This window comes from Neopsephotus bourkii, unplaced genomic scaffold (assembly GCF_033783945.1).
Source record: "Neopsephotus bourkii isolate Nb327-2 ecotype Australia unplaced genomic scaffold, CSIRO-AGI_Nbou_v1 NB_107, whole genome shotgun sequence".
Lineage (NCBI taxonomy): Eukaryota > Metazoa > Chordata > Aves > Psittaciformes > Psittacidae > Neopsephotus > Neopsephotus bourkii.
The window spans coordinates 16,345,133-16,370,589 of record NW_026900624.1 but is presented as its reverse complement, the minus strand read 5'-3'; the positions used below and the strand labels follow the sequence as shown (position 1 = coordinate 16,370,589).

The 25,457-nt window shown below is 47.4% G+C and overlaps 1 protein-coding gene and 1 long non-coding RNA gene across 5 annotated transcripts; one reads left to right on the top strand and one right to left on the bottom strand.

Annotated features, from left to right (window-relative positions):
* Positions 1–1,604: 1,604 nt before the first annotated feature.
* On the bottom strand, positions 1,605–19,464 carry CBX7 (chromobox 7). 4 transcript variants are annotated; one of them, XR_009727088.1, is made up of 7 exons: positions 19,221–19,461; positions 17,816–17,859; positions 13,509–13,574; positions 12,954–13,020; positions 12,009–12,348; positions 9,268–9,982; positions 1,605–2,797 (listed from the first exon to the last, which is right to left on the bottom strand). XR_009727088.1 is itself a non-coding variant. In XM_061364580.1 (6 exons), exons 1-6 carry the CDS (start codon positions 19,287–19,289, stop codon positions 9,834–9,836), a joined length of 561 nt encoding a protein of 186 aa, XP_061220564.1. In that variant the 5' UTR covers positions 19,290–19,464; the 3' UTR covers positions 7,162–9,833. The 4 variants fall into 4 exon arrangements, 3 of the variants coding, with proteins under 3 accessions (XP_061220564.1, XP_061220540.1, XP_061220554.1); XM_061364580.1 differs by lacking the exon at positions 1,605–2,797 and having other exon boundaries at positions 7,162–9,982; positions 12,009–12,174; positions 19,221–19,464; XM_061364556.1 differs by lacking the exon at positions 1,605–2,797 and having other exon boundaries at positions 7,162–9,982.
* LOC133218364 (uncharacterized) lies at positions 18,950–24,137 on the top strand. The gene is made up of 2 exons (XR_009727112.1): positions 18,950–19,129; positions 22,120–24,137. It is a non-coding gene; the product is annotated as an uncharacterized LOC133218364 (long non-coding RNA).
* The last annotated feature ends 1,320 nt before the right edge of the window (positions 24,138–25,457 follow it).

Here is a 25,457-nt window from a genome sequence, read left to right as displayed (position 1 = left end):
GCAAACACACATGCTGTGACTGACAGATGGCCTTGTCCCCAGGCAGAGGAACAAGTACTACACCTCACCTCAGGGCAGGAGCATGAGGCACTCTGGATCCAGGGACCAGAAAGGGCAGCGGTGTTTTGGAGAGCTCCATGTGCTTTCTCCTTTCACCTATCAGCAGGACCTTCTTTCCAGCCACAGCTACTGCTCCAATTGCTGTGAGCAGTCATTGTACAGGCATTATCCAGCCCTGGGCTCTTTCATCTAACTTTCACTTCAACAAAGCTAAATAGCAGCAGAATATCCAGCTGTTCAGAGCATTGTTGGGCTTTTCCTTTGTTTCATTCACATTTCCAGTAAAACAAAAATACCCACATCAACCTGGGGAAGATGGCTCTCCTGGAACATCTATTGTTTACTACAGACACTGAAATGAAGTGTTTTTGGGGCACCTTGTTGCCTGCACGACCCTGGTGCAGTAGGACACCCTGCAGCACTTGTTGCTAACACCAAGAAACAATGAGCTTTGGGGGCAAACAGGACCTTTCCCACCTAGCAAGTGGTGTAGGAGCACAGGGGAAGAGCAGCAGGTGCAACAGCATTTTCATTTATGTTTTACATGGCACTGGATAATGGGAAACTCACCTGCTCAAAGCCAAGAGCTGCCTCCAGGCTCGGTTTTTTTTCTTGCAGACCTGGCAGGAGTATCAGCACTCCTCTCTGTTAGAACAACTCCAAGGGCTGATGAGCCGACTCTGCTGCTGCTTGCTCCAGGGAGGCGCTGTCAGGAGTGGCAGGCTGCTGTGAACAAGCTGTTACTCCCTTGCCTACAGCCGGAGCTGGTGTAGCTGCTCACACCTCAGCCCCTCAAGCAAACACTGCATCGGTTTCTAAGCAAACACCTGGAGAAACCTGGTCTAGTGTGAGGCGTCTCTGCCCATGGCAGGAAGATTGGAGCAAGATGATCTTTAAGGTCCCTTCCAACCCAAACCATTCTGTGATTTTATGGTCAATCCATGTCAAAATGTGAGATTTTCCAGCTGAAAACTCTGAAACATGCAAGAGCAAAGACAGAGCTGCCCATGTAACCTCTCTGTTCAGCAGGTGTGGGTGGCTCAGCATAGCCAAGCAGCGGCTGAACAGCCGTCCCTCCAGCTGATAACTTTTTGATGTAGCGGAGAAAGAAGGCCCGTGGCGTGGTTCATGCAGTGCTGACGCTGCTGGGGTACTGCAGTATCTCCAGGCCCTTCCTACAGATTCCCAAACCACCCCAGCTCCCAGTGGATCAGGATCATTACACAACGATTACACAAGTCTTCATGGTTTCCTGCATCCTTGCATCAAGAAAACCCAGTTGCTTTGCAAGCAAAATTCTGGGAAGAGAAGGACCAAGAGCAGGGGAGATGAGTGGCACTGAGCAGGCAGGAGGTTACTGCCAGCTTCCCGACAGTTGCTTGCCATTGCAGTGGCTGCACATTCTGTTCCACACCGTGCTTCTTGGGGAACACTGAGGGGCTCAGACCATGCTGTTTCCCCTGTTGGATGCTGCCTTACCATAGCAGGGGCCTAGGACATGTCCCTGGTGCCCTTGTTTTGAGGAATCCTATAGAGAAGAGCTGTCCAAGGCAAGCCGGCTGTCCTGTATGCATTAGCAGCACAGCATAGCAACAGATTATTAAAGAAAAAAAGAAGTACTATCCAGATTAACCTTTAATCCAAGAAACACATGCAAGCTGTTAAGAGTTTCTGGTGCCAGCCAGCCTCTGCAGCATTGGCAGAGGTAGGAAGAAACAATTTCGAGAGCAGGCTTTCCCGTAACTCTGCACTGCAGTTCCTTACAACTTCACCTGACTCACTCACTGGTGCCAGAAACTAAGTGGCTGGCTGGAGTCCTGCTCTGATGCCATCACTCCAATGCCTGGCTGAGGTTAAGCTTGCCAGGGGTGCTTTGGTAGCACTGGCAAGACCTAGCTACGCTGCCACATGCGACTCAGGAAATGCACCCCACCCCCTGCCACTTGTGCGGCTTGTGCTTTGTGACTGACATCATAGCTGCGTTGGGCTGCTTCGCTCCACGTTATAGCTACCAGAGACGTCTCAGACAGCCCCATTTGCCTGCTGAGGTGCCTCCATTAAGAGCCAGCTTCAAGCCCCACTGAGGATGGAGAGGCAACATGCCTTGAGGGAACAAGTCAGAAACCAAAGTGGACACTTAAGATTCTTTCCATGGAGTATCAGTATTCGTGGAGTATCAGAACTTCTACGATTCAGGCTCCTCACCTGCCATGAATCAGGGGGCCACACTCCACCCAGGAGCTGTGGTGCTCCTGGGGAGCTTCGTGAAGCTCTGCAGGAGGAGAGCTGCTTCCCTGCTGGCAACCAATGTGGCAACCCAGTCATTGTATTTTCTCCGTTCCTGCAGGAGATGCAGGATACAGGGCACACCATCGCTCTGCTGTCAGCAGAGCTGTCCTGGCACCACAGCTTTGCGCGAGGACATCAACAACTCCCTAAGCCCAGAGGAGCAGCCACCCTCCCTCCCATCAGCGTGCTTCAAGTTCTCATCCATCAAGGACCACCCATCCCAGGTCACCTCTGCAGAGCTATGACTTATCCCGTGGGTTAAAAATTAGTAAGATCCTGACCTCCTTGAATCAAAGTACTGAGTAATGTCAGAAACGGCCTTTTGCAAGCTCCAGTCTTCATCTGTCCTTCACTGGCCTTTCTCACGCACGCACATATATTTTCCATTCTTTTTACAGCCACACTGCATGTTTATACCAACAGAAGCAACTGGCGGAAAATAATTCAGCTGTGGAATTAAAGCAAGAGGAAGTAAATGACCACACAGACCATTAGATAAATGTCAGTTCTCTTATTTAATATTTTCATAATTTTGTTTGCAACATTTACCACATAAATCATCTAAATAAATAGATGCTGTACAGTCTCTTATCCATATCAGTACAAAAATAAAACCACGCTTTGTGTCAAATTATACTTGAGCCTGCCCTCCCTTTGCTATTACAATCTCCTTTTACAGCACATATTTGCTCAGAAAAGGCATTATACTCTGATTGGTTTGCTTGGAATTGGTTTACTCCCTATTTCCCCCCCTCCCCAAATACATTCAATTAGTCTGTACAAAAGATAGAAGCTCATTCTGTGCAAAAGGAAGCTTTCCGTGTGCAAAGACTCAGATACTCTAGCGTGTAACAACAGCAACAACCGAAGGGACAAGAACAAAAATAACCAAGGACCCCTCCTCTATCCAACCCAAGCCCCCATCTACTCCTCCTTCTCCCAGCTGAAAGGGAGCGTACCAAATTGGATGAGTCAGTGTGCAAAAGGGTCCCAATGCTGTGCATACGCTGAGGGGAAAGGTTGGTGCTGAAACCCGGGGTGGGGGGAGAGCTGGGGTTCCCGCGGCTGCAGAACTGGCTAGGTGAGGAAAAAGAGATTATCTCATCTTAGCCTGCTTAAAAGGTTCTCAAGATACACAGAACAAAAAGCTTCATCTAAATGATTTAAGTTCTTTTGTTGCTGTTATGCTGGGGATAAGGTGAGGAAATGGCCTCTAGAAAAATCCAGCAGCTACTGCAGACAGCTCCTGCTTCACCCGCCCTTCCTCTCCCCGTTCCACAACAAAGCTAATAAGGTGCAATTTTTCAGACAGTAAACTCTATAAAGATGTCTCCAGAGCTGGCATAAATGGTCGTAGTTCCAGACTAGGACCACTCAAACTGAAACTCAACTTCATTTTTCCCTTTCTTCAGACAAAAAGAGGCCGTGAGGGAGGAAGCCAACCCGGTTCCCAAAGGTGAACTTGGTCACTCTCCCCAACTGGGAAGCCTGCCTTTCCTTGGTGCAGTGGAGCATGCTCCCCCCTTCAGCCAGGCAGGGAGGCAGAGGTCTGGGTGGCAGCTCTGGGAGAATGATAAGGAGCAGCCAGTGGCCTGAAGCAGATACATCTTTTGCTTTTCAAATGCCACTTTTAGGCGGACAATAAGGAGTACTTAGCACTCCTAGTGCTTTGCATTTCCAAAGTGCTTCAAAACATACTTCAGATTTAAAAGCAACAGGAACAAAAACTTAAAAAGCTGCTTAATATCTGACAGGTTTGCAAAAAGCTTCTTTGTGCTGACACTACAATTTCTGGTTAAAAAAATAGTAATAAAGGCTTTCCACTTCCTCCTCCTCCAAAATCCCACCCCCAGTGCTCCAGTAACGAGATAAACTGGGTAGAGGTTTGGACTGATCTTGGGAGCTTTCCTGTTCCACATCTTACCTGTACTCTCAGACAAGAGCACCTGGTGTCTTTGCAGAGCAAATGATAACCACCTCAGGACCAAAGCTTGTACGTGATCCCAGCTCGGTGGCAGCCCATGTCCTTCTGCCAGCCATTATGTGCTCTGCTTCTCCCTCCAGCTCCTGGTCAGCTGGGGATCATCACTCACCTGCTCCCTGCTAAGCCACTGCACTTTGAGAAATTAAGGGTGCAAGGGAAAGAGAGATGGAAGAGAAAAAGGGGTCACCACTCCAACAAGTGCCTATTACATGAGGGGATCTGAAGGGTCTGACCATGTCGTTCCACACCCAGAAGGTTCACCTTTCTCTGCGAGGAAAGTAAAGCTCAGCAGGCAGAGGACAACATGGTCTCTTGATCAAAAGCTATTGTCTCAAAACAAATTTACCACACCCCTGGGAAAACTGTTTTACAACAAGCATGGCAAAACCAACGCGTTCCCTTTACCTGTATGTGCCAATGCTATACATTCCCTGTGCGAGCTGTTAACAGGCAGGTGTACACATCTCCCTTGCTTTCCCAGATGGTAAAAGATGGATATATATATGCAGCACTGACCACCTCCTCTCTACAGGACCAACTCAGAACTCCAAGAGGCATCCATCCACTGATGCAAGGGGTCAGCTTCACTATAAGGTCTTTGCACTTTTAACATGGCTTTTCTCTCATGCCAGCCCACCCACAGGCCAGTCCTCAACCACCCACCAAGAGCAATTCTGAGGTAACTCCTTTCTTCCCTCCCTTCCTTGACAAGCAGCTGCCCCTACTGCCTTCCTAGAAAGGCCCACTACCCTCTTTTTTCTGGGGTTGCAGGTAAGCAAGTGGCACCAGAAGACAGGTAGATACCTATTAGCTTTGAAAAGGAGGGGTTTGCACTTCCCCGACTTCAGAAAGCACAAACTTAAAGCTTGAGAGAAGAGGAAGGGGTGGGGAGGCGGTGGTAGATTTAGCTTTGCTCAAATACCTGGATGTGGCTGACAGTGCTCACTGCTGTCATCCACACCCCAGCCTCTGTTGTGGCCAAGGGTCTTTGTGTGAGCTATCCTGCCTATTTTCTGTCCTGTGTGAGTCTTCCTATCTCTGTTCCAGTGAAACCATCAAACAGCACTGGCATGCAGCAGGAAACAGTACTGGGGCCAAGGCCCCCCCATGAGGTGAACAAACAATTTTATACATTCAGTCACAAAACACCAGAAGAACAATTCTGGACACTTTCACAACACTAACAACAAAAAAAGCGCCACTCATTTATCAATAAGCTTCTTTCTGTCTGAGGGTCTTACCTAAGCAAGGGTCAATTCACTAACAAATTTGAGCTTATTTTGGCAAATAGAACTGCTTTTGGGTGTTCTCACAGTAACATCCTGACCTTGCTTTAAGAAGAAAAAAAACCCCAAAACAAACAAAAAATAAAAACCCCAAATCCCCAAACCAAACGAAAAAACCCCACCTTGGTCTGACTTCACAAGCAGAAGGGCCCCCAGGCAAGTGCAAGACAGTAAAGAAGCATGCAGGAGCTTCAAGGCTACTTAATGCCACTATTATGTGTTGAAACTTGCTGTTCCAAAGCATCACACAGAGCACTAACATCTAGTTTACAACCATTCAGGAACAGAGGCAGTCCTTTCCGCTACTATTTTTGGTTTTTAAACACAGTTTTAACAATAAAGATTTTCCTGCCTCACAAGCTCCTCAGTTCTGTCATATATATATATACAGCAAGTTCACTGTGAGAAGATCTATGAAAGAAAATCTTCTGTCCCCCAAACGTGGCTGATGACTTCTCACATGGAAACAGTTCAAAGTATGACTATTAGAACAGTTCTTCATCAAGAAGTTTGTTTCTTGAATACAGTTCAGCCATTTCCACTGGCTGAAGTTTGGTTTTCTGGTTTACAGCCATGGAGCCAAACGAGGTGTGGGAGAGTTAACCCATTTCTATTCTTGGCTTGTGCTTCAAATAGAATTATTAAACTGAGCTTCAGCTGGATGCTATTCTGGCTCTTCTAATCAAACAGAATGCTTAACAAAGCTCTGAGCACAGCATCTGATTTTCATCTTAGCCCAAGAAGCCCCAGCTCGATTTTCAGATTTTGGGTTGAAATGGCAGATGGATGGTGTTGGAGAGAAGAAACAAGTAAACCCAGAGAACCTCTCTTGCCATCACAAGTAGAACCCCCATACATCTCTACACCTGCAGAAGTGGAATAAAGGTATTTTTTAAAGTCCCTGAAGACCAGCTCTACTAAGGAAGTTTATGATAATATGTCACCAGACAATATGGAACTGAGCCACATTTTAAACATATCAAGAGAAAAATCTCAAATCTTTTAAGATAAGCAAGAATTCAAGAATGCAAAAACAAAAGTCCAACCCAACACAGTAACTGCTTAGTTTCCTACCACAAACTCCTCCTCACACTCACAAACCAAACCCACGCACACGCAACTTGCTGCATCTTAACCTGATGAGGGTTAACTCCTCACTGACCTGTACACAAAGTAGCGTGGCAGCCAGGTACTTTGTACAACACTTCATGTGGCGAGATGATTAGTCACCAGCGGAACACAAGCTAGACTGATCCAGAAAATGACTGAGATATGAAGCTGTGGGTGGATTCTCTTTGAAAGACCACCACAGGTCTTTGAAAACTCCACTGCAAGAGGAAAAAAAGATGTTTAAAGAGAAATGCCAAAACAAAAGGTTGAGAAGTCTCAGATGGTGAGTGGAGAGAAAAGCAGAGGATGAAAAATTTCTTTAAACTGAAAGAAGGGAGATTCAGATTAAAGGAAGAAATTCTTCCCTGTGATGGTGGTGAGGCCCTGTGGCTGCCCTATCCCTGGCAGTGTTCAAGGCCAGGCTGGACAGGGCTTGCAGCACCTGGTCTAGTGGAAGGTGTCCCTGCCCATGGCAAGGGGCTGGAATCTTTATGATCCCTTCCAACCCAAATCATTCTATGACTGTGTGAAATCCAGTTTATTAGAACAAGCTCTTCCCTACCACAGGACTGAGAACACTTCCCGTATCAGGTGAAGACAGGAACCTTAGAAAGTAGGAAGCTTTTTTGGTGTATTTGTACACTGAGATGAAGACAGGGCTAAAGCAGCAGTAGCTGCATTAAAGAAACCAGATCCTATAAAAGCCATGAATATTTAGCAGGATGAGCTGGAGTTCAAGACTTTTTAAAAAAATAAGCTAAAATATTTTGCTTCTGCAGCTGTAACTACCTGACCTGCTACAACCCTCAAGATAGGGCTCAGCTGTGTGGTGTCCCCACTGGTGACAAGAGAGAGATGCAGGTATTCAGAGCATTTGACAGGTGCTGGGAAGAGGGGGGCTGTGGAAGTGATGACAACACTGTCTGACCCCACAACCTCCAAAAGTGGGTGCAACTCCAGATACAGAAGCCTCGTGCTGGACACCCACATTCAACAAACATCCTCAGCCTATACGCTTACCTCATCGATTTGCCCTTGCTAGCTCTTGCAGGCTTCCTTCCCACTCGCTCTTCCTCCCACTACATTAATTCCTCCCCCTGCCAGCTTCCACTTCTCACCCTTCCAGATTTCTCCACAATAAAACTCCTGTGTCACTTTTGAGAGACAGAAGGTTCATCCAGAAAGTCAAGATCTTCCCAGTGGTCCTGAAACTGCTGTGACACAGCGAAAGAAAGGCCTGCTCAAAAGAGATTTGAGATGGAAGGGGAGATCCTGAGTCTACACTGAGCTGCTATATATCCTATCTGAAGTAAAACCCACTTTTAATGAAAAAACATGGAGGAAGTCCAAGCACTTTGCAAAAAGCAGGTGTTTTGAGGACTGGAAGCCCTGGAGCTCCCAAATTCTGCAGGCCAACAGCCTAGCCCTTCAAAGGAACACAGTGAGGATTTCCATGGGTGTCCTTACTTCAGAGCTCAGAAGGCTCATAGCTTCATTTAGGATAAATACAGCAGGTAAGAGATGCTTCAGGAGGGGCAGGGAGAGAAAACAAAGAATTTAAAGGACACTAATCATGAAGGTAGTCAATGTTACCTTGCAGCACTCTGTCCTGCAGTTCCCACCTTAGATTCTAGCCTACTTTTCTTTCTTTCCATAGGAAAAGGTCTATATTTAAAAATCTAAGTTATTTAAATAAAATTTGCTTTCAAAAAAAATTGAAGAGAACATGCATGTGCAAGAACAGATGCTATGCTAAACTACCAACTCAAAATACAGCAATTCTTCACACACCTCCAAGTGTCACAGGCAGTCCAGCACAAGACATTTTTAAGTGCAAGTTCAGGCAGGGCCTATTGAAATGCAGACCGCTTTCCTTGGCAAAGATTTTTAAGCCTTCCAAGGGGAAGTTCCTATCAGAAAAGCAGTACAGGATCACAGATACTGTGAGGAGAGTGGAGTCACGGAAGATTATTACTCAGGCAGTACAATCCAAGAATTCTTATTGCTCAGAAATGTTTTCCCCTCCTCATGCCTTCCCCACATGTTGTTTACCTTGGACCTCTCAATGGGATCCAAGAACAGAGTTTTCTTCTAATCAAGGTCCATTTCTAGCTCAGTCCTGTCCAACTCCTGTGTCCTGGGCCTGTGCCAGTATCTCATATGTCTTTGCAGTGCCAGGCAATGCTTTGGTTGTCCTATTAGCCCCTCCTCCCAGGGGAGAGGAGTCAGTTTTCAACTAGCTTATTGCCACACATTCAGGGCAGCATTTGTTACTAATACTGAATTTTGCAAAGGGTAAGAACACCCCACTTTCCATAACACATTCCTCACACTGCAGAGCTGAGCCTGGAAATCCTGTTTAGCATATCCAGAACGGTATGTTCTCGTCTGCGCCGGGCTTCTGAGCCTTTAATGAGAGCAAATTGAATGTACATCACCAATCTACATTGCAGGGATGTACTTCAGTCTTTCCACATGATCAACAATCAAAGGGAGAAACCTCCGCAGTCTGTACGGACCCATGCTGCAAGGACTGACCACAGACAGGCAAATATGGTTCTGAAGTCCTAACAGCAGGCCACAGGAGAGAAACTCCTAACAGGCTGGAGTTATCTACCCAGGTAGGATCCATCGCCTCTCACTGCTGCAGGAAGAGAGGGAGGAGGAAGGTGGGAAGAGCAATGCACAGAGAAGAATCTTTATCCAAGGGCTATCAATTGCAGAGCAAGGCGGCAGGACAGAGACCCAGCTCTCTTTCAACCTCCACATGCCCTCTCCCCACAAATGCAGCTGCCGCCACTTGACAGGATAAAAGGTGAATTGTTCAGCTTGCTTCTTTTACATCTAGGAGGGTAGTCTTTGCCAAGGAAAGGGCTGTCAGGTTTTCAGCTGGACAAAGCAATGACAAACACAGCCCCTACACTGCTCTTTTTTGCGTATCTGAGAGGGAGAAAAGGAAAAGGGAGGAAAAAAAAAAAAAAGGTCTGTGTAAACATTTTAAGAGGAGACATTTTGGATTTGTTTTTTTCTTAAGGGATAAAATAACCCTTCCCTATAGCCCCACCCTCAAAGCACTGGTTTTGGGGAGCACTGAAAATGGAGATTCAGAACTGTGCGCTCCGGTCTCGGAAGAAGCCCTCAGCCACTTGTGCTTCTCTGAAAGTGACGGTAATGGAGTTTGCTGTGATGTCTGTCACTGTCACTTCGCTGGGGGGCACAGTGGGAATCCAAGGGAGACTGCCATCCACATCTGCTGCAGAAGGAGAGGCAGATAAGAGCATGTTAGTGGGAGAGAGAGGGAGGGTGATGGAGAAGGAAGAAGGAAGAAGAGAGGGAAGGGAAGGACTGAAAAGGGGTCTCCCTTCTGACAAACAGTGGGTGAAATGAGCCAGTACCAAGTCTGCACGTACAAGGCAAGAAAGAGCATGGGCAAGCCCTCCCCTCACAGGCTAAGGGAAAATGGAGGATCACTGCAGGATATAATGGGAAAGGAAGGAGAAGCAAAGGTTTCCAGACACACAGGAGCATTGGAGCAACCTACGCAAAGGTCAAAAGACCCTGTAACAGCACACAGCTCATCTAACCTTGCACAGTTCCCTGGTAACTCTCACTCCATCTCAGTCCTTAATTTGGCTCTGTGTCAGCAAAGCACACTCATCCAGGTGTGAGCTCACCTACTTGTACATGCCCTTCCCTGCTGAGAAGTAAAAAAATTACACACTCTTACACATGCTCTTCAGATATTCCTATGCGGAGTCAAAGGGATCCAAAATGGAGGGTCTTCCTTGTACTGCACCTGCAATGCAGCCTGTGCCATTCTCCCCAAAATCCATCAATACTGCTTCACAGAGAGGTCTCTCTCCCTTTCTCGCACCCCTCCTTTGCTCCTGGATACCTCCACGTAAGAAACCCAAGCATCCTTGCATCTTCTCACTCTAAGAATAATTATCAGTCCCTCTGCCACCCAAAGCCTCACTTCCCCCAAACCCCCAAAGGCAGCCACAAAAATATAGAGAAAGGAAAACATCCCCTCTCCCTGTCACTATACCTGTACTACATACCTTGCTGTCCCAGGCTGAGCAAGGAATGAGGGCCCCTTAAGGCCTCTGTCTCAAATACCTGGGGTGCCTACTTTCACTTCAGAAAGAGCCCAGTCCCCCCTAACAGTAACTGGAATTCCATGCAGGCTGTGTGTCAAGTGGATAGCAAAAACATTTCTGTACTGCTGTCCACTCTTCTACTCCCCAAGTGCTTTAGAGCCCAGTGCTTCTACGGGTGAAGCAGTCCCACACATTTTCTTGTTGCCATGATGCAACACTGGGCACCTCTGTGCTACCCTCATTGCTGCCTTCCTGGATTTTGTACACTGGTCAAGTCCCTCCCAGAAAGGAGGCCATAGTTCTGATTCCCAAAACAATGCCCTCTTCCTAAAATCCTGTATAATCCAGCAACTCCTTGCAAGGTGTAGCAGGATTCCCTTAGCTACTACAACCAGCACAAGCCCTGTTTTCCACTCCTCAGGAAAGCTACGCCTTCAGAAACTCTAATAATGCAGGGGTAGAGTTTCCCTGGTAACTCAGAACTACGCATGCATCCCACAGCCCTCCTAAACAAGATGCTGGTATCCCTCCCCAAAATGCCAAATGTGCTTGGACATCTCCCATGCCTACATTTGTGCTGCCTACTCAGTGGGATCAAGCAAGATTTACCATCCTCACTTCATCTCTCTCATCCCCTCTCATGTAGCTCTATAGCAAGGAATTTTAGAGGACATGGGGTGTAGAAAGGAAAGAAAGGAGGGGTCAGAGAAATGCACTACAGCTTTCTAGCGGCATTCCTGTATGCTCCTGAGAGCAGCACCGTGAGAAGAGTTCTGGTGCCCAAGCCTGTCCACTGCCAGCCAAGCTCCTTTTAGCAGGGCAGCAGACTGAAAATACGTGGATGTATGGACAGAGGCAGAGTTCAGTACTACCACACCTGCATGTCACCTCTGCTGTGAGCAAACTGGCAGAGAGGAGTAACTTGCAGCATTGTCCACGTTTTCCAGCCCTGTGGGGGGCATCACTGATGCAAGTCTACAGAGAGGCAGCACCAAAAAGCAGATTAACCTGTGCTATTCATCCAAACGAGAAAGAAACTTGCAGACAAGAGTGTGAGCCAGTGAAAGCTGCTCTGATCTGACCTATACCATAATCCCAGGATGAGGCAAGCAAGGAGGAAGCATGCAGAGCATCCTTCTTATGCCCCAAACTTCACAGCCAAGGTGTGTCTGGCCTTACCTTCTTTGTTGGTGTGCTGCATAGCCTCCCAGTCCTCAGGGTCCTGCCTGGCCTCCAGGCCCACTGCATCATTCAGGAAGAACTCATGCCTGCAGTTTCGGCTCTCCAGGCTCGAGATGCGGGGGAACTTCTTCCTTGACAGTCGCAGGTACTTCTGGTTTTTGCGCTGCTTTCGGAGAGAGAATGGCAGGACCGCTCCCCCAGTCTTCTCTGAGAACTCTGCCTGCCCTGGCTTGGCCCCTGGCAGGCTGCTGTCTCCTCCTCCAAACCTCCGTGCAAGAGAGAAGCAGAGCTTCTCCTTTCCCTTGTGGGCACTCCTCAAGTCCATGCCATACAGCCGCTGCCAAGACATCAGGGCAGCAAGGGTGAGAGCGGAAATCTGATAATACAGTCAGGGCTCCCACCTGGGAGCTAGGAAGCTATTTTTCGTTCAGTCCCTGAACATATAGATGAGTAGGGTAAGTTGTGCTGCTTCTAGCACACTGCTTCTCTCACCTCTTCAACTGCCGTCTAAGCTCTTCCTAATAGGGACTTCCTAGGAGTGGATGTTTTGCTCAACAACAGTAAAAGCATGCTGGAACTCTGCTTCCAACCAGTGGCTACCTTTAACACGATGGGAAGTCCAAGCCCAGCATGAAATTAAAAGAGCACAAAAACCAGGTAACCTGCAACCAGCCAGGCTCAAAGTTTCTAAACCCCTAGTACAGATGGCAAGAGCTGTTGTTAGTTTGTTGGGGTTTTTTTGAGGGAGGAGCTGCTTTGGTTTTTAAAGACAAGTTAGCTGGCTCTTCAGCTAACAGGTTAGATCTAGCTGCCTACCAACTGATTTCATGTTGTTGTGTTGCTTGTTACCACCCATTTTGTCCACCTAACAGCAAATGGACAGCTTCCACCTCCCTGCGAGCAGCTAACAAGTTAGAAATACACAAAAGAGCAAGAGGCTACCTGCAGTAGGAGACGCTTTGGTTTGGGGCCTCTTTTCCTGTACCCTGATGCACGGTCTCTCTCTTCCCTGTGAAAGAGGAACACAAATCACACCAAGTACTAAATACCACAGGACATCTACCTTTTGCAGCACAGCTCCCTCATTTCTTTCATTAAAACCCAATGGTGACCACTGGGCTTTGAAAACATTCCAGAATCACTTCTGGTAGGAGTGAAAGCCTTGCAGTAAGGGAATTTCTCTGACTTAGCTGATCAAGGGTGTATTTAGAGAAACTTAATCACCTCTCATCACTCCAGTCCAGCCCTGGACCTGATTAAAACCTAAAACTGATTGCTGTTCAGCTTAGTGCTGCTTGTTCTTGGTGTTGTTTCTTAAACACTGCTAATCAAAGCTGCTTTAACCCTTTTTTGTCCACCTAAGCCAACACCAGGGTACAGAGGTCATGCAGGATCTCATCTTTTAAGTAGGGACAGCATGGGCACTTTATGCACACTGTGAAATAGACACTATTTCCTTTTCTTGTGTGCAGGGAGAGAAAGAACATGCGCCCTTACTTTTCTTCATAAGCCACTACCAGGCGAGGGTCCAAGATATGATCCTCTGGCTCCCATGTGCTGTATCTGAAGACAAACACAAGGCATATAAAATAAACAGTACTTTAATGAAGTATTCTCTCTGCAGGCCTATTACCAGTGTATTATGGCCCTGGATACTGTCTTCACAAGGGTCGGTGGGGCCTGCCACGACATTGTGAGAGCTCTGAGGAATCTCAGCCATTCCCTCCCCAACTTCCCATAGACACCACCTCCCTTTCCCAGAACATGAAGGGCCAAGCTTCAAGCAGATCTTTGTAGGAGAACAAGGAAGACATTCCTTCTCAGGGCCCCCTCCACGCTGTTTGCAAAGCCTGTATGGACACTCAGAAACTGATTTTAAATCAATCCTAAACAGGTCTCATCTGCAGCACTCCCTCAAGCCCCATGGAACAACGAGACGTGATCAGATACAGCTTTCTGGAAAATAGGTCTCTCTTAATTTAGAGTGCTCAAGGAGTAAGTACGCTTCCTCACCTGCATTATTAATTACCTTTAATCACTGGAACTGAAAGTATTCATTTAAGAGGAGTTTAATTTTTCTCCACCGCTGGCATTCAACTAAACATGTTTAGATCTGGGCCCTGAGGCAAGTTGATGGCGGCTTTCCAACTATTCCTCTTACTCGACTCCCCCTGCAGGTTATTTCTATTTAGCAGAGGTCATCAGTGTTTCCGTACCAGCACAAGGAGGAACCCAATCGCCCTGTGATTAGGGCTACCAAAACTACTCAAAAAAAGCTTGATGCTTTAGAAGTAGCCTGTGAACAGTGTCACTCACTGCCCCATCTCCCTCCTCAGCTGCCAGAGAGCTGTGACAGGAGTCAGATGCTCAGGAAAGGACTGAACCCACCAAGAAGACAATGCCAAAACCAGTTCCCAAAAAGAGCAGCTGCACTTAATACTAGGGAGAAGCACCCAAAACCTCCCACTGTAGAAAGCATAATGGATCACAAGGTGGTCCTCGTGGCATATTTGCTTCTAAAGGAAAGGTGGCATGTCTCTACCACACAAACTCAAAGGCAAGAAAGCAAGTCTGAAACCCTGAATGCCTCAGAACATTAATTTTCCAGGAATGTGAGGTCCAGGGCCTGGAAGCAAGGACCCTCCCATCCCCTGGGGAGGAGGGTCAGAAGGCAGCCACACTAAGGTATGTAAGGGTACATTTGTATCAGTGCCTTTAAACAGGGGGGAAAGCATTTCAGGATCTTTATGTTTCTGGACAAAGTGCAGGCTGTGCATGAGGACATGTGACGCATGCACATATGTACACAGGGGAAGTGGTTTGGGAATGCTTTTCCCTTTCATCTCTCCATTAGGTAGAAGAAAGGTAGGAATTAGAGGAGCATTCCTGGAGAATGGATCTAGAAATGAAAGTACAGTTCTTTTGTAAAAGGGAGAAACAAAGTGATGAAATTCAGGTATCCCTAGGTGTACTGTATATCAGAGAGTTAAGAACAGCCATGTCTTCATAATCACCTGATCCTTCCCTCCCTCCTTTGCTGAAGCCTCCTGCAGCAACCTGGCAGTAAGCTGTCAATGCCAAGATACTGTTGAACAGAGGAAGGTTTCCTCCCAGCTGCAGGGATTCTGGCACTCATTCTACAAATTTAAGAAAAATAATAACACAAGGAAGGTGGAAAAAAAAAAAAAAAGCCACTGGATTGCTTTTCATGGGCAGAAGGAAAAAAATAAATAAATAAATAAAAGGATTTGCTTTAGAAAAACAGCCAAACTGGTGGGTGTTGCCTTTTTCTCTGCAGTTCAGTTTCTGGCTTCGCTGCAGTGGCAAAACACTGCATATAAAAAAAAACCCACAACCCATGGTTCAGTCTGAAACGTGCGCGCGCGCACTCAGAGCTGTATATACGGGTACACACAGCCGAGGCTGCAGCAGAACTGCAGAGAACAGGCACTCTGGAAAACAGATCATATGATCTTCCTTCCCCCTCCTTCTACTCCTCCTCTTCCCCCTCCCCTCTTAACTCCAACACAAGTTGTAAACAAGCTTGTAGCTAGAATCAGACTGTAACTCCTCCATTGCCTGACTCCAGCAGCACAATCCAGAAATCTGAGGTACAGGGTACTGACACAGATTTTTTATTAAAAAGAAAGGAAAAAAGTGAACTATCAATTACGTGGGAAAGCAGCAAACTACTAACCTATCCTCATTCCCTTCCATAAAGCCTTCAATGGGAATGATGGGATAACTGGTACAGAGATTAGAAAAAGCAATGCAACAAGGTTGGGGTGGGGGGAATGAAGAGAAACACAACAGGGGATGAGGAAACAGAATATATCGGAAGACAAAGATGCAAGCAGCGTGTGGTGCTGCATGCTAGCACAGGCATGTGTATGTTTAGCAACAAGGAACAGAGACTGCCAGCAGGATGAAAGTGACTTCAGTGCTCAAAGCATCTTGGTTTAAAGCAACTCAAACCACTGAGTGAACAGTTAAAATGGAGCTGGGGGGTAAAGAAGAGAAAAAAAGTCAGTGCTCCTCAGAGTCTGAGTGAGGAGGGAAGGTCTTTGGATATGTAACATTCAAAAGAAGGGAACCCTATCATCCCCTTGCTCCCTGAGCAGAAGGCTGTGCTTTTAGCTCCCAAAAGGGAGTTTCTGGCACCCCCAGAGTTCTAAGGTGCAGCGCAGGGAAAGGCAGCAGTAAAAATAACGGCTGCTCTACCCAAGGAAAAATTACGCCATGCCTCACCCCACCTTCTTGGCAAGTGGCCTTAAAAGAGAAGGACCTCAATGCATTTGTTGAAAGGAGAATGGGATAAACGTCGAAAGAGGATGGTGCCTGACAGGTTACATTTCCCAACCTCTACCAGTGATTAAATAAGGCTACTTAGAAGGCTGAAGCAGTTCAAGAACTGATGCACACTACATGGCAACTGGCAGTCAACGAGTGCACAAGGTTACACTTTGACGGCAGAACTTACAGTCAAGAACAAATTTACCCTTTCTCACCACCACCAGAGAGGGGAAGCTGCTCATATTTACACATGCGCTATAAACCCTAAGGATTAGACACACACGAACACATTTCAACTTCTTGGACACCGGATACAATCAGCAAGCACTATCCTAGTGGGCCCCACTTTGCAGCTGTGAGGATGAATCCATAAAAGCAGTCCCCTCTGCAGTGCAACTGTGTGTGTAATGTAGTGGTACCCACACACACAGTGTATGCACACACACACAGTTACAAATAGAAAAGCAAAGACAGGGCCCCATATGGGTTGGCCAGGAGGCTGTTCTACAAGACTGCTAGCTAACATAGTAATATTCTCCAGTCACCTAATCCTTTTAATCTCAAAGCATTTTACAGACTGTTTAGGCACAGAGCAATCACTCTTCTTCAGAGGCAGCTGCATTTTAATAAATATCTGTAAACAGTGCAGAGCAATGCTTTAGAAAGCCTTTTTTTTTGTTTCCTTTTTACCACATAGCAGCCAAAGCAAAAGCAGAAGAGGCACTCAAAATAACAGAAGGGTCTGGACAAGGCAGCATGGCAGTAATTTTCAAAGGACAAAGATCACCTGCATTTGGCTACTATCAGGAAATCGAAAACATTACCCCTTTCTGTTTGTGAATTGCAGAGGGGAAATGGTAAGACAAGACCATCAACTGGTTTTCAATTTTAAAAGACTACATATAGCTCTAAAAATAAAGTGGGGTCTTCTTGGTGCTGACTCAGAAAAGCACAAGCCCTTCCAAATTCAGAAGAACAGAATCACAGAATCCCAAGGGTTGGAAGTGACCTCAAGAGATCATCTGGTCCAACCCCCCTGCAAGAGCAGGGTAACCTAGAGTACATCACACAGGAACTTGTCCAGGCAGGCCTTGAATATCTCCAGTGTGGGAGACTCCACAACCCCCCTGGGCAACCTGTTCCAGTGCTCTGTCGCTCTCACAGTAAAGAAGTTCTTCCTGATGTTAACGTGGAACCTTCTATGCTCCAGTTTACACCCACTGCCCCTTGTCCTGAGAACCAGGGTTCCCTGTCAAACTCATAATGAATTTGTATCTAGAAAACATCTCAATGGAACATTTCAGCGGTGGCAAAACCCAGTCAGAACAGACAGGCACACAGTTTGTATCCCTCAGCTGCCCGTCTGGAAACAGATTTAGTTTTGGTTTGTGGCTCTTTGGTTTTGTTTGTTGTCACTGGAATGAGGGACAAGACCAAGATGCTCAGTTGCAAAGGTACGGGGTAAGCTATTATTGAGTATTAAAGAAACAAGAGTGAAAACCAGGACTTACTTGGGAGGCCATCCTTTCCATTTCACGAGGTATTCTACTTTACCCTAAGGGCAGAAAAAGGAAGAAGAAAACAGCTGAACTCCACAACCAGATATGGACTACAGCAAGAATGCAACCGATCAACAGGACTCAGCTCTGTGACTGAAAAGCTCATTTCCCATTGCTCTGTTTTCAAAACAAAGCCACTTCCTCATTTACCTACACTTGCTAAACCTTTCTCCCCAGAAAACGGGCACACAGGGGGATTTAAACATGCTTCGGTTACCATCAGCTCAGGATCATACCTTTGCAGAAGCCTTGCAGACAGAACCCCAAAAGCCAACCAGAGAGCAAGACTATAACCATTCCCACTTTTACAGGCAACCCTACAAGAAGTCAGCACACAGAAACACGAGGGGAAGATGTATGCCAGGAGCAAGTGTCAGAGGAATTTATTTTTTTAAGCAGAGAGAAAGAATACAGTATTTCAGACTCTATGAAGCATCTCTTTGACATGTTCCCTTCCAGTTGCTACATGCTTTACACAAACACCATTCCATCCATCACAGTCACTCAGCCTTTCGACCCAAGCAGACAGCAGCTCAAAGCTGAAGTTCAGTTACCCATTTATTTGTTCACTCTAAGTACAAGATTTAAAAAGGAAAAAAGTGTAGTGATTGGAAATCACGTTCAAGGCCTTCATGAGCAATGCATACAAGTATTAAAACCTTTAATATTATCCTGAGGGGCTTGTCAAGCACTTCCCAAAGCACGGCATGCATGCAGGATGACCATATCTTGACGAGCCGCTATTGCAGCTGCAGACACCTCTATGTGACTGCATAGCAAGCAAAGCACCTGCCCCAGTACTTGAGCCAGAGAACTGATTTTGTTTTCCTCGTGGGGGGATCAGCAGCTTCACGGAGTCACAGACTGGTCTGGGTTGGAAGGGACCTTAAAGCTCACCCAGTTCCAACCCTCTCCCACGGGCAGCGACACCTTCCACTACAGCAGGTTGCTCCAAGCCCCGTCCAGTGCTCAAAGCCCCTTCCCCACGTTTGGAGACGCTGCCTTGCAAGGAACCATCCACCCAAGATCACAACACGCTGCGCACTTGCGGGTTAATGCCCACAGCGCCCCACCACGGGCGCCCCGAAGCACCCACCTCACCGGCACCTCCCACCGTCACCACACGCGCGCCCCTTGCCCGCCGACCCCAGCCGGTTGCAGGGGGCTGGGGCCGGTGCCGCCGCAACCCCGTTACCCCGCGCGTGGCGGCGGGGGGCAGGGAAGGGAAGGCAGGGCGCTTATGCGAGGCGCGGGGAGGGGGGGGGGGTGTCCCGGTGAGCGTCCCGTCCCCCCTCCCTCCCTCCCCTCCCTGCCGTCGGGGCCCGCCCCGCCCCGCCGCGCCGCGGCAGCAGCCCACCTTCCGCACGCGCTTCTTGCGGATGCTCTCCACCGCAAACACCTGCTCCCCGATGGCCGACAGCTCCATGCAGCGGGCGGGACGGCGGCGCTGCGGGACGCGCCTGGCGCACGGCGGCGGTGGCGGCAGCCGTTGCCCGCTGTCGGCCGTTACCCGCCGCTCCCCCTCACACGCCCCCTCGCGCGCGGCCGCGCCCCCTCCCGTCCCCCCGCCCCGCTTTAGAACCTGCGCAACGTTTTCCCCGGCGCGCGCGCGAGGGGGGAGGATCGGGGGGGGGGGGGGGGGCGCGGCGCGGCTCGCTTGGGCGGGAACCGGCGGAGAGGGCGCTCCCGCCGCGCCGTCTCAGTCCGCGTCCGGCTCCCGACCCACATCCCGTCTGCTTCCCGGCGTGTCTACGGGTGTTCCGCGCAGGAGCGGGCCTCGGCAGCGGGGGGGGTGACAGCGAGTGTTGGGGCGGCAGAGGCGGGCGGCACCGTGTAGCTGGCCCGCCCGCTTCAAGCGCCCCATCGCGGAGCGCTGAGGGGCTCTGTAGTTAAGGCACACTGTGGCACCTCGAAACGGGCAGGAGCTAAGGCCGCCTCGGCAAGGTGGCCGAGGTGTCCCTGGGTAAAATGCGAATGTCGTGTCCGGTCTGCACTGAGCACCAGCCCGCCTCACAGAAACGTGCTTGTGCTTCCTAACCACCGCGTTAAACAACTGATTGTTATCTAAGTCCCCTAAGACATTTTTTCACCAGAGCAGGGACTTGGTCCTTGTATATGTAGCTACCTGTTATCCCACAAGTGTGATGATTTGTTCCTCCACAGTCATGGGATGCTGTTTGTATGCAAAGTATGATACCAGATGAACATTACAAACGGCAAATACTAAAACAAAGGGAAGCCCACAGTAAGACCGAGTTAACGTTAGTTTGAAAGCGTTCGTTTGCACACAACATACATACCCAGTCCGTACCTGTGGATGCAGTAGCTGGCAGGGTGCTTATTCGTGCTGCAGCCGTTGAAGAACTCAGAGTTCACTGTTGGGGAATTGTGGCTGCTGGGCTAACCATTAAGCAGAGCTACCAGTTTATAACACAGGTCTGGCTCTGTAGCAGCATAGCATTGTCTATTCCAAGGTGGGGTTTTTTCTGTGCTGTGTTGCAAAATAATAATAATGAAAACAAAGCTTGGATCTTTTTAATCCTTTTTTATATTATGCCTCTATGTTGCAGAGGGAATAGAGAAAACTAAGATTTACTTTGTTTCTCAAAATCAAGACCTTCAGAATAAAAAAGCAGAGACAAAAGAAGATCAGAACGTTTCTCTGAATTGCAACAACCTGTTCGTAATCCCTTTCCTTGCACTTCAGTCCAATTACTGTGGTGCTGAACCAGAAAACGGAAGAAGCTGTGCGCCAATGACCACCTTAGGATAAAATAAAAGAAACAAAACCCAGAGTCACAGCAAACTTAGAGATGAATTACTGATAAATTGTTGCACTTCCTAGCATAGGATATTTGCAACCTGTTACTTGATATGTGTCTTTTTAGGGTCAAGAATTTATATATTTCAAAACTAAAAAAAAAACTTTGTTAATGAATACTAAAGGAGTTGCCAAAATGAATCAACCTGCATTTTAATCACAAGTGCAGCACTCTTTTCATAGACAGAGGAATACAACAAGAACCCACGTGCTCAATACCATCAGTAGAGTTTCTGCATGATTAGTCCCTTCTTTCTTCCTGCTTGTCTGTTTTATCATGACCCAGGTGAAGTCTAAGCAGTATTTGCATCAGTTATGCAGCAGCTTTCCAAGGAGCACTCCTCTTCCCTGGCAGGATGAGTGATGAAATCTCACCACAAGATGCTACCAGCACACAGCAAAGTTCCAGGCGAATCCACAAGATAACAAAAATACATACTCCTTCTTTGCAGGAGGGGTGTTTCCATGCAAGTCCACTTTCATCACAGGGGCTTTATTCTCGGGTGCGGTTGTCCCAGCCATAGTGACCCGCGTGAGTCAGGACTATTCCTATCACAAGTCCACTGCTTCCCCCAGTGCCCTCAGCACCACAACAGGCTGCCTGTGTCTCGTTTTACTTGCCAGAAAATGCTACTGTCTCACCACAGTCTGGTCAGGGTTGTTCTCAGAGGGCTTGTTTGGCTGCGTTTTTTTGGTTTGGGTTTGGGGTTTTTTGGTCAACATTTTGGACAAAAGTGTTACTTTTTAAAGCTGTTACACCACTGTTGGTGTTCATTCTAACTAATGGTTCTAGTGTAATCTGAGTAGGCTGGTGGTTTTTTGCATTGACAGTCAAAACCTGAACCCTAAGGTTGAACAGTGAGAACATCTCCCTTCCTCCTACTCAATCCCAAATTCTGAATTACCGTTAAGTGAATGTTACTAAGCCATTCGTAGGGACTAGAAATAATTAAGACAATTTAAGCAATCAAGCTTTTTTTTCAGATCTTACAGCCTGTTTTAGCAGTACTTTAAAAGCCATTCTGTGATAAAAGACCTTTTCTAAAGTATATCAAGAACTAGATTACAGAAATCTTTATTGGAGTTGTTACAAGTAATTGTACAGTCACACTAATATATAACAGTGAACTCAGTGTGCAGAAAACCAAAGCAAATATTGAACCTTCCTTAGTAAGAATTCAGAGACCCAGATCCAGGAGCCTTTAATCAAAATTACAATTAACTTCAAAGAGTTTTACTTGAGTAAAAATTGCAAGCAGAATCTGTACAGACAGAATTACCATTTTAATTGCTACTAGCCTGATTAAATGGTTCGGCTTCCACTTGATGCAAGCAGTTACATTAACACTAAAAATTTATTAACATTCATTTATATTCTACAAAGCCCAATCCTGCCACCAGTTTTTTCCCTTTATATATTTTTTTCTCTCTCCAGAAGACTGCAGAAAAGATCAGCACGGCTTCTGAACAACCCTGCACATCCGTGAAGAAATGCTGCTTGATGAAGCTCCAAGAAATGACCTTGCAGCAGGGGCAAGCCTCTCCAGCCTGCGAGAACAGTGCTGCCGTGACTCCGTAATGTTCCAAGGGTGGCAGCCACAAAGAGCAGTTTGTCGATGCTGTTTGCAATGTACCACTGACTAGGTGGCTGAACCGGCGTCTCTGCAGTGCTGTATGTTTAATCCTCAGTAGATGGCACTCATCGTGCTGCTCTGCAAGTGCAGGTCCATTTTATACACAGATCATGGTTTTGGCAGGCATTCTCATAACATGTCACAGAAATAAAAGGCACCAAACAGGCATGGTCAGTGCTGCCCAGGCCCAGAGAGGAGCTCACTCAGCCCCGTGAACTGGCTGAAAGCACGGAAGCACAAGCAGGATACAGGGGGTTATCAGCTCAGTTAAACCCAAGGGCACCAGAAAAACTACCCTGCTGGTATGCCCACATCAATTAGTGCTTTTAATGTTAGTTTCTTAAAATCCACAGAAAGAATGCAGCAGCCCCCTGCTGCCAGTTGGCAGCTCCTCTTGTGGTTTTGAAACAGCAGCCCTTGAAACAGCAGCCAGTGAAAGATCAGTTTAAAGCTTCACTTCTGCTGTGTGCCTCTCACCTGGTATTGATCTGCTTCTGGCACAGTGCATGGCCAGTGAGCCACAGCCCCAGTGCAAAGTAGTGCTTTGGTAAGTGTGTTGTGTGGGGTTACGCAACAGACAAGGAGAACAAATACGGAAGCTCCATTGCCTTAGCCAAAGGAGCTAGTCCTGGAGATTAGAGAAAAGATCATCTGGACCAAGCTTACATCCCCTGAGAGCTCTGGTTAGGGTCTGTCATGGAGAAGAATACCTTCTGTGGGTTCAATATGATTTTGCTTGATCCTTAACTTCTTTTTGCCCAGCGTGGGGTTTCCCTGCCTGTTACAAGGCATACCTGACAGTTGTCTACTTCAGCCTTTTATCCTCCTTAGAGGAGAGCACCCAGAATTCTCTTTCATTGTGGATGTGTCTTGGGCACAGATCTGAGGTAACCTGGAGCATCATCTAAGTGGCATGGTAAGCGCTGAATCCCAGGCTGTGATCCTCTGAACATGGCACAGCTAGCACTCATCCCTTAACATCACCTCCATTTGGTGGGTAGCACCTCTGCACCTTGGCTCACACCCAGCTGCAACTGGGAACCACGAGGTAGATGTTTCTTCCCAGTCTTTCTTGAGCTTATCTACTTCCAAGAGCAGGATCAGTGCAGAAAGTAGCAGCTTGAAAATGCCACTGGAAGAGGACATGTTTTCTTACCTGTTGAGCAATAGTTCAATCATTATAGCACACACCTAGCAGTGGTGGTTATCAAGGTATGGTCCCTCCTTTGTCTTCAGGGCTATGAAATCCTATCTTATGGGAGACTGCCCCAAACACCGGTTTAGTACCTACCTCAAGAGCAAGGGGATTACACATTCACCCATTGAATTTGTCTCACTTGGTGCAAGATGAATTCAGGGTTCACTGGGCTAGGGAACGGGTGTGACATGTCTCACCTTCATGGTCATTTTCCTGTATAGGAGGAGATGTCTGTCTTGATCCCAGTCCCTGAGTGTGTTTATATATTATCCAGTGCCCGATTCATGTGAAATATCTAGATGGGTGCTACTGAAGTTGCTGAAACACTGATCTCTGCTTTCCAAGATAAACACTTAGCTGGAGAACAGTCTTCCTTCCCTCTGGGCCACTTTAACTGCTGAGTACTTCTGTGTCACAGCAAGAGAGAAGTGCGCTGCTTTGGTACACAGAGCACACAATTGAGATACGTTCCTCTACAGGGAGCTGTAGTAGGATTTTCAGTGCTCTGAAGCCTAGACTTGAAATGTGGGTGGGCAAGGGAAAACAAGTGCTTTTGTGGTTTGTTTTTTCAAAAAACATTTTTGTGGTTTCAATAAAGTTGAGTTCTGTTGTTTCAGTTAATTTGGGTTCTGTTGTTTTAGTGAGTCTGCCCACCTGTGGACATATGATGTGTCTTTGAAAAGCCTTGGCTTCCACATTCTCTAGAAAAACGTATTCAGCTGTTCACTGCTTAAAACTCCCAAAGACTCCCACTCTCATGTATGATCCTCTTATGGCCCCCCCTGTCTGTAGAGCATCCATGCAGTTTCTTTAGAGGACTATTTCCACGTGAGACAGTGCAAGCCCCCTGTTCCTTCCACTAAGAAGGAGCCAGAGTTGCAGTGCTCACTTTCTTCACACCCAAAACTCTGACAATTTTGAAAGTCTTAAAAATCATGGGGCCTGAGTCTGTTTCATACTTAATCTGAGGGTTCAGCATCCGCACAGTCCATGACTTGATTGTCCTTTCAGTTCAGATCTCCTACTTTGGTGCCATAAGCAGGCACCCAGTTTTCACAGCAGGACATGTCTGGGTTATGCTCTTGGGATGCAGAAGCTTAGGGGTGGTCTTCATCCATATCACAGGCATGCCATGTTAAACCATGTCCTGCCACACCGCGCCATGTGGGGTAGAGTAGACAAGGCTGGTGGGAAGAATGCATTTACAGTCCCTCCTGGCTGAGGTGAGCACTTAGCTCAGACTTCCCAATTTCTGGGACAGGGCTCTGCCCATATAGCTGCCATTTACACATATGCCACTCTCTGTGACAGCACCTTATATGATTCTTTGCCTCCCTAGATCAGCAGAGGCCAGAAACTCGAATGCAGTCCTGGGAAACATCTCAGTGTCTTGCTCTCTGGGACTGAGAAGGCAGTTATTGTGACCAGCATGAAGCTTGCACTTTGTGCGGAGCATTCGTCCTCCTTCTCTTTGATGATTTCCTATGTAAAACCCAAGCACCAGGTGGTTTCTTCCTAAGGGAATGTTCTTTAGGCCCTTTAGAGTCATTCCTCATCCTCATGCCCGACCACTGCCCCCACCAAACAAATGGAGCGCAGCCTCTGCCTCCTGAAACAAATGGGAGTTTGTGGCTTGTCACACAGGAGGGTCCTGAGGCTACACAGGGAAAAAGCTGGTGAGTCCCAGTTGCACCCTGTCACCTCTCTGCCCTATACCTTAGAAGTGACACAGAGAAAGCAGTTCCTCTGATTTGTTACTCAACTACTGTTGACTTGTCTTGTGTATTTCGGAAAACACACAGAAAGCTGCTCTGTGACTTCTCAGCGGAGCAGGATTAGTATTATCTGCTGCCTAATGGATGGGTTGCAAGGATCAACTAAGTAGTTTTTGCAGCTCTGCGAGAGGGACAAAATACATCGGAGAGGAAGCCTTTGCAACCA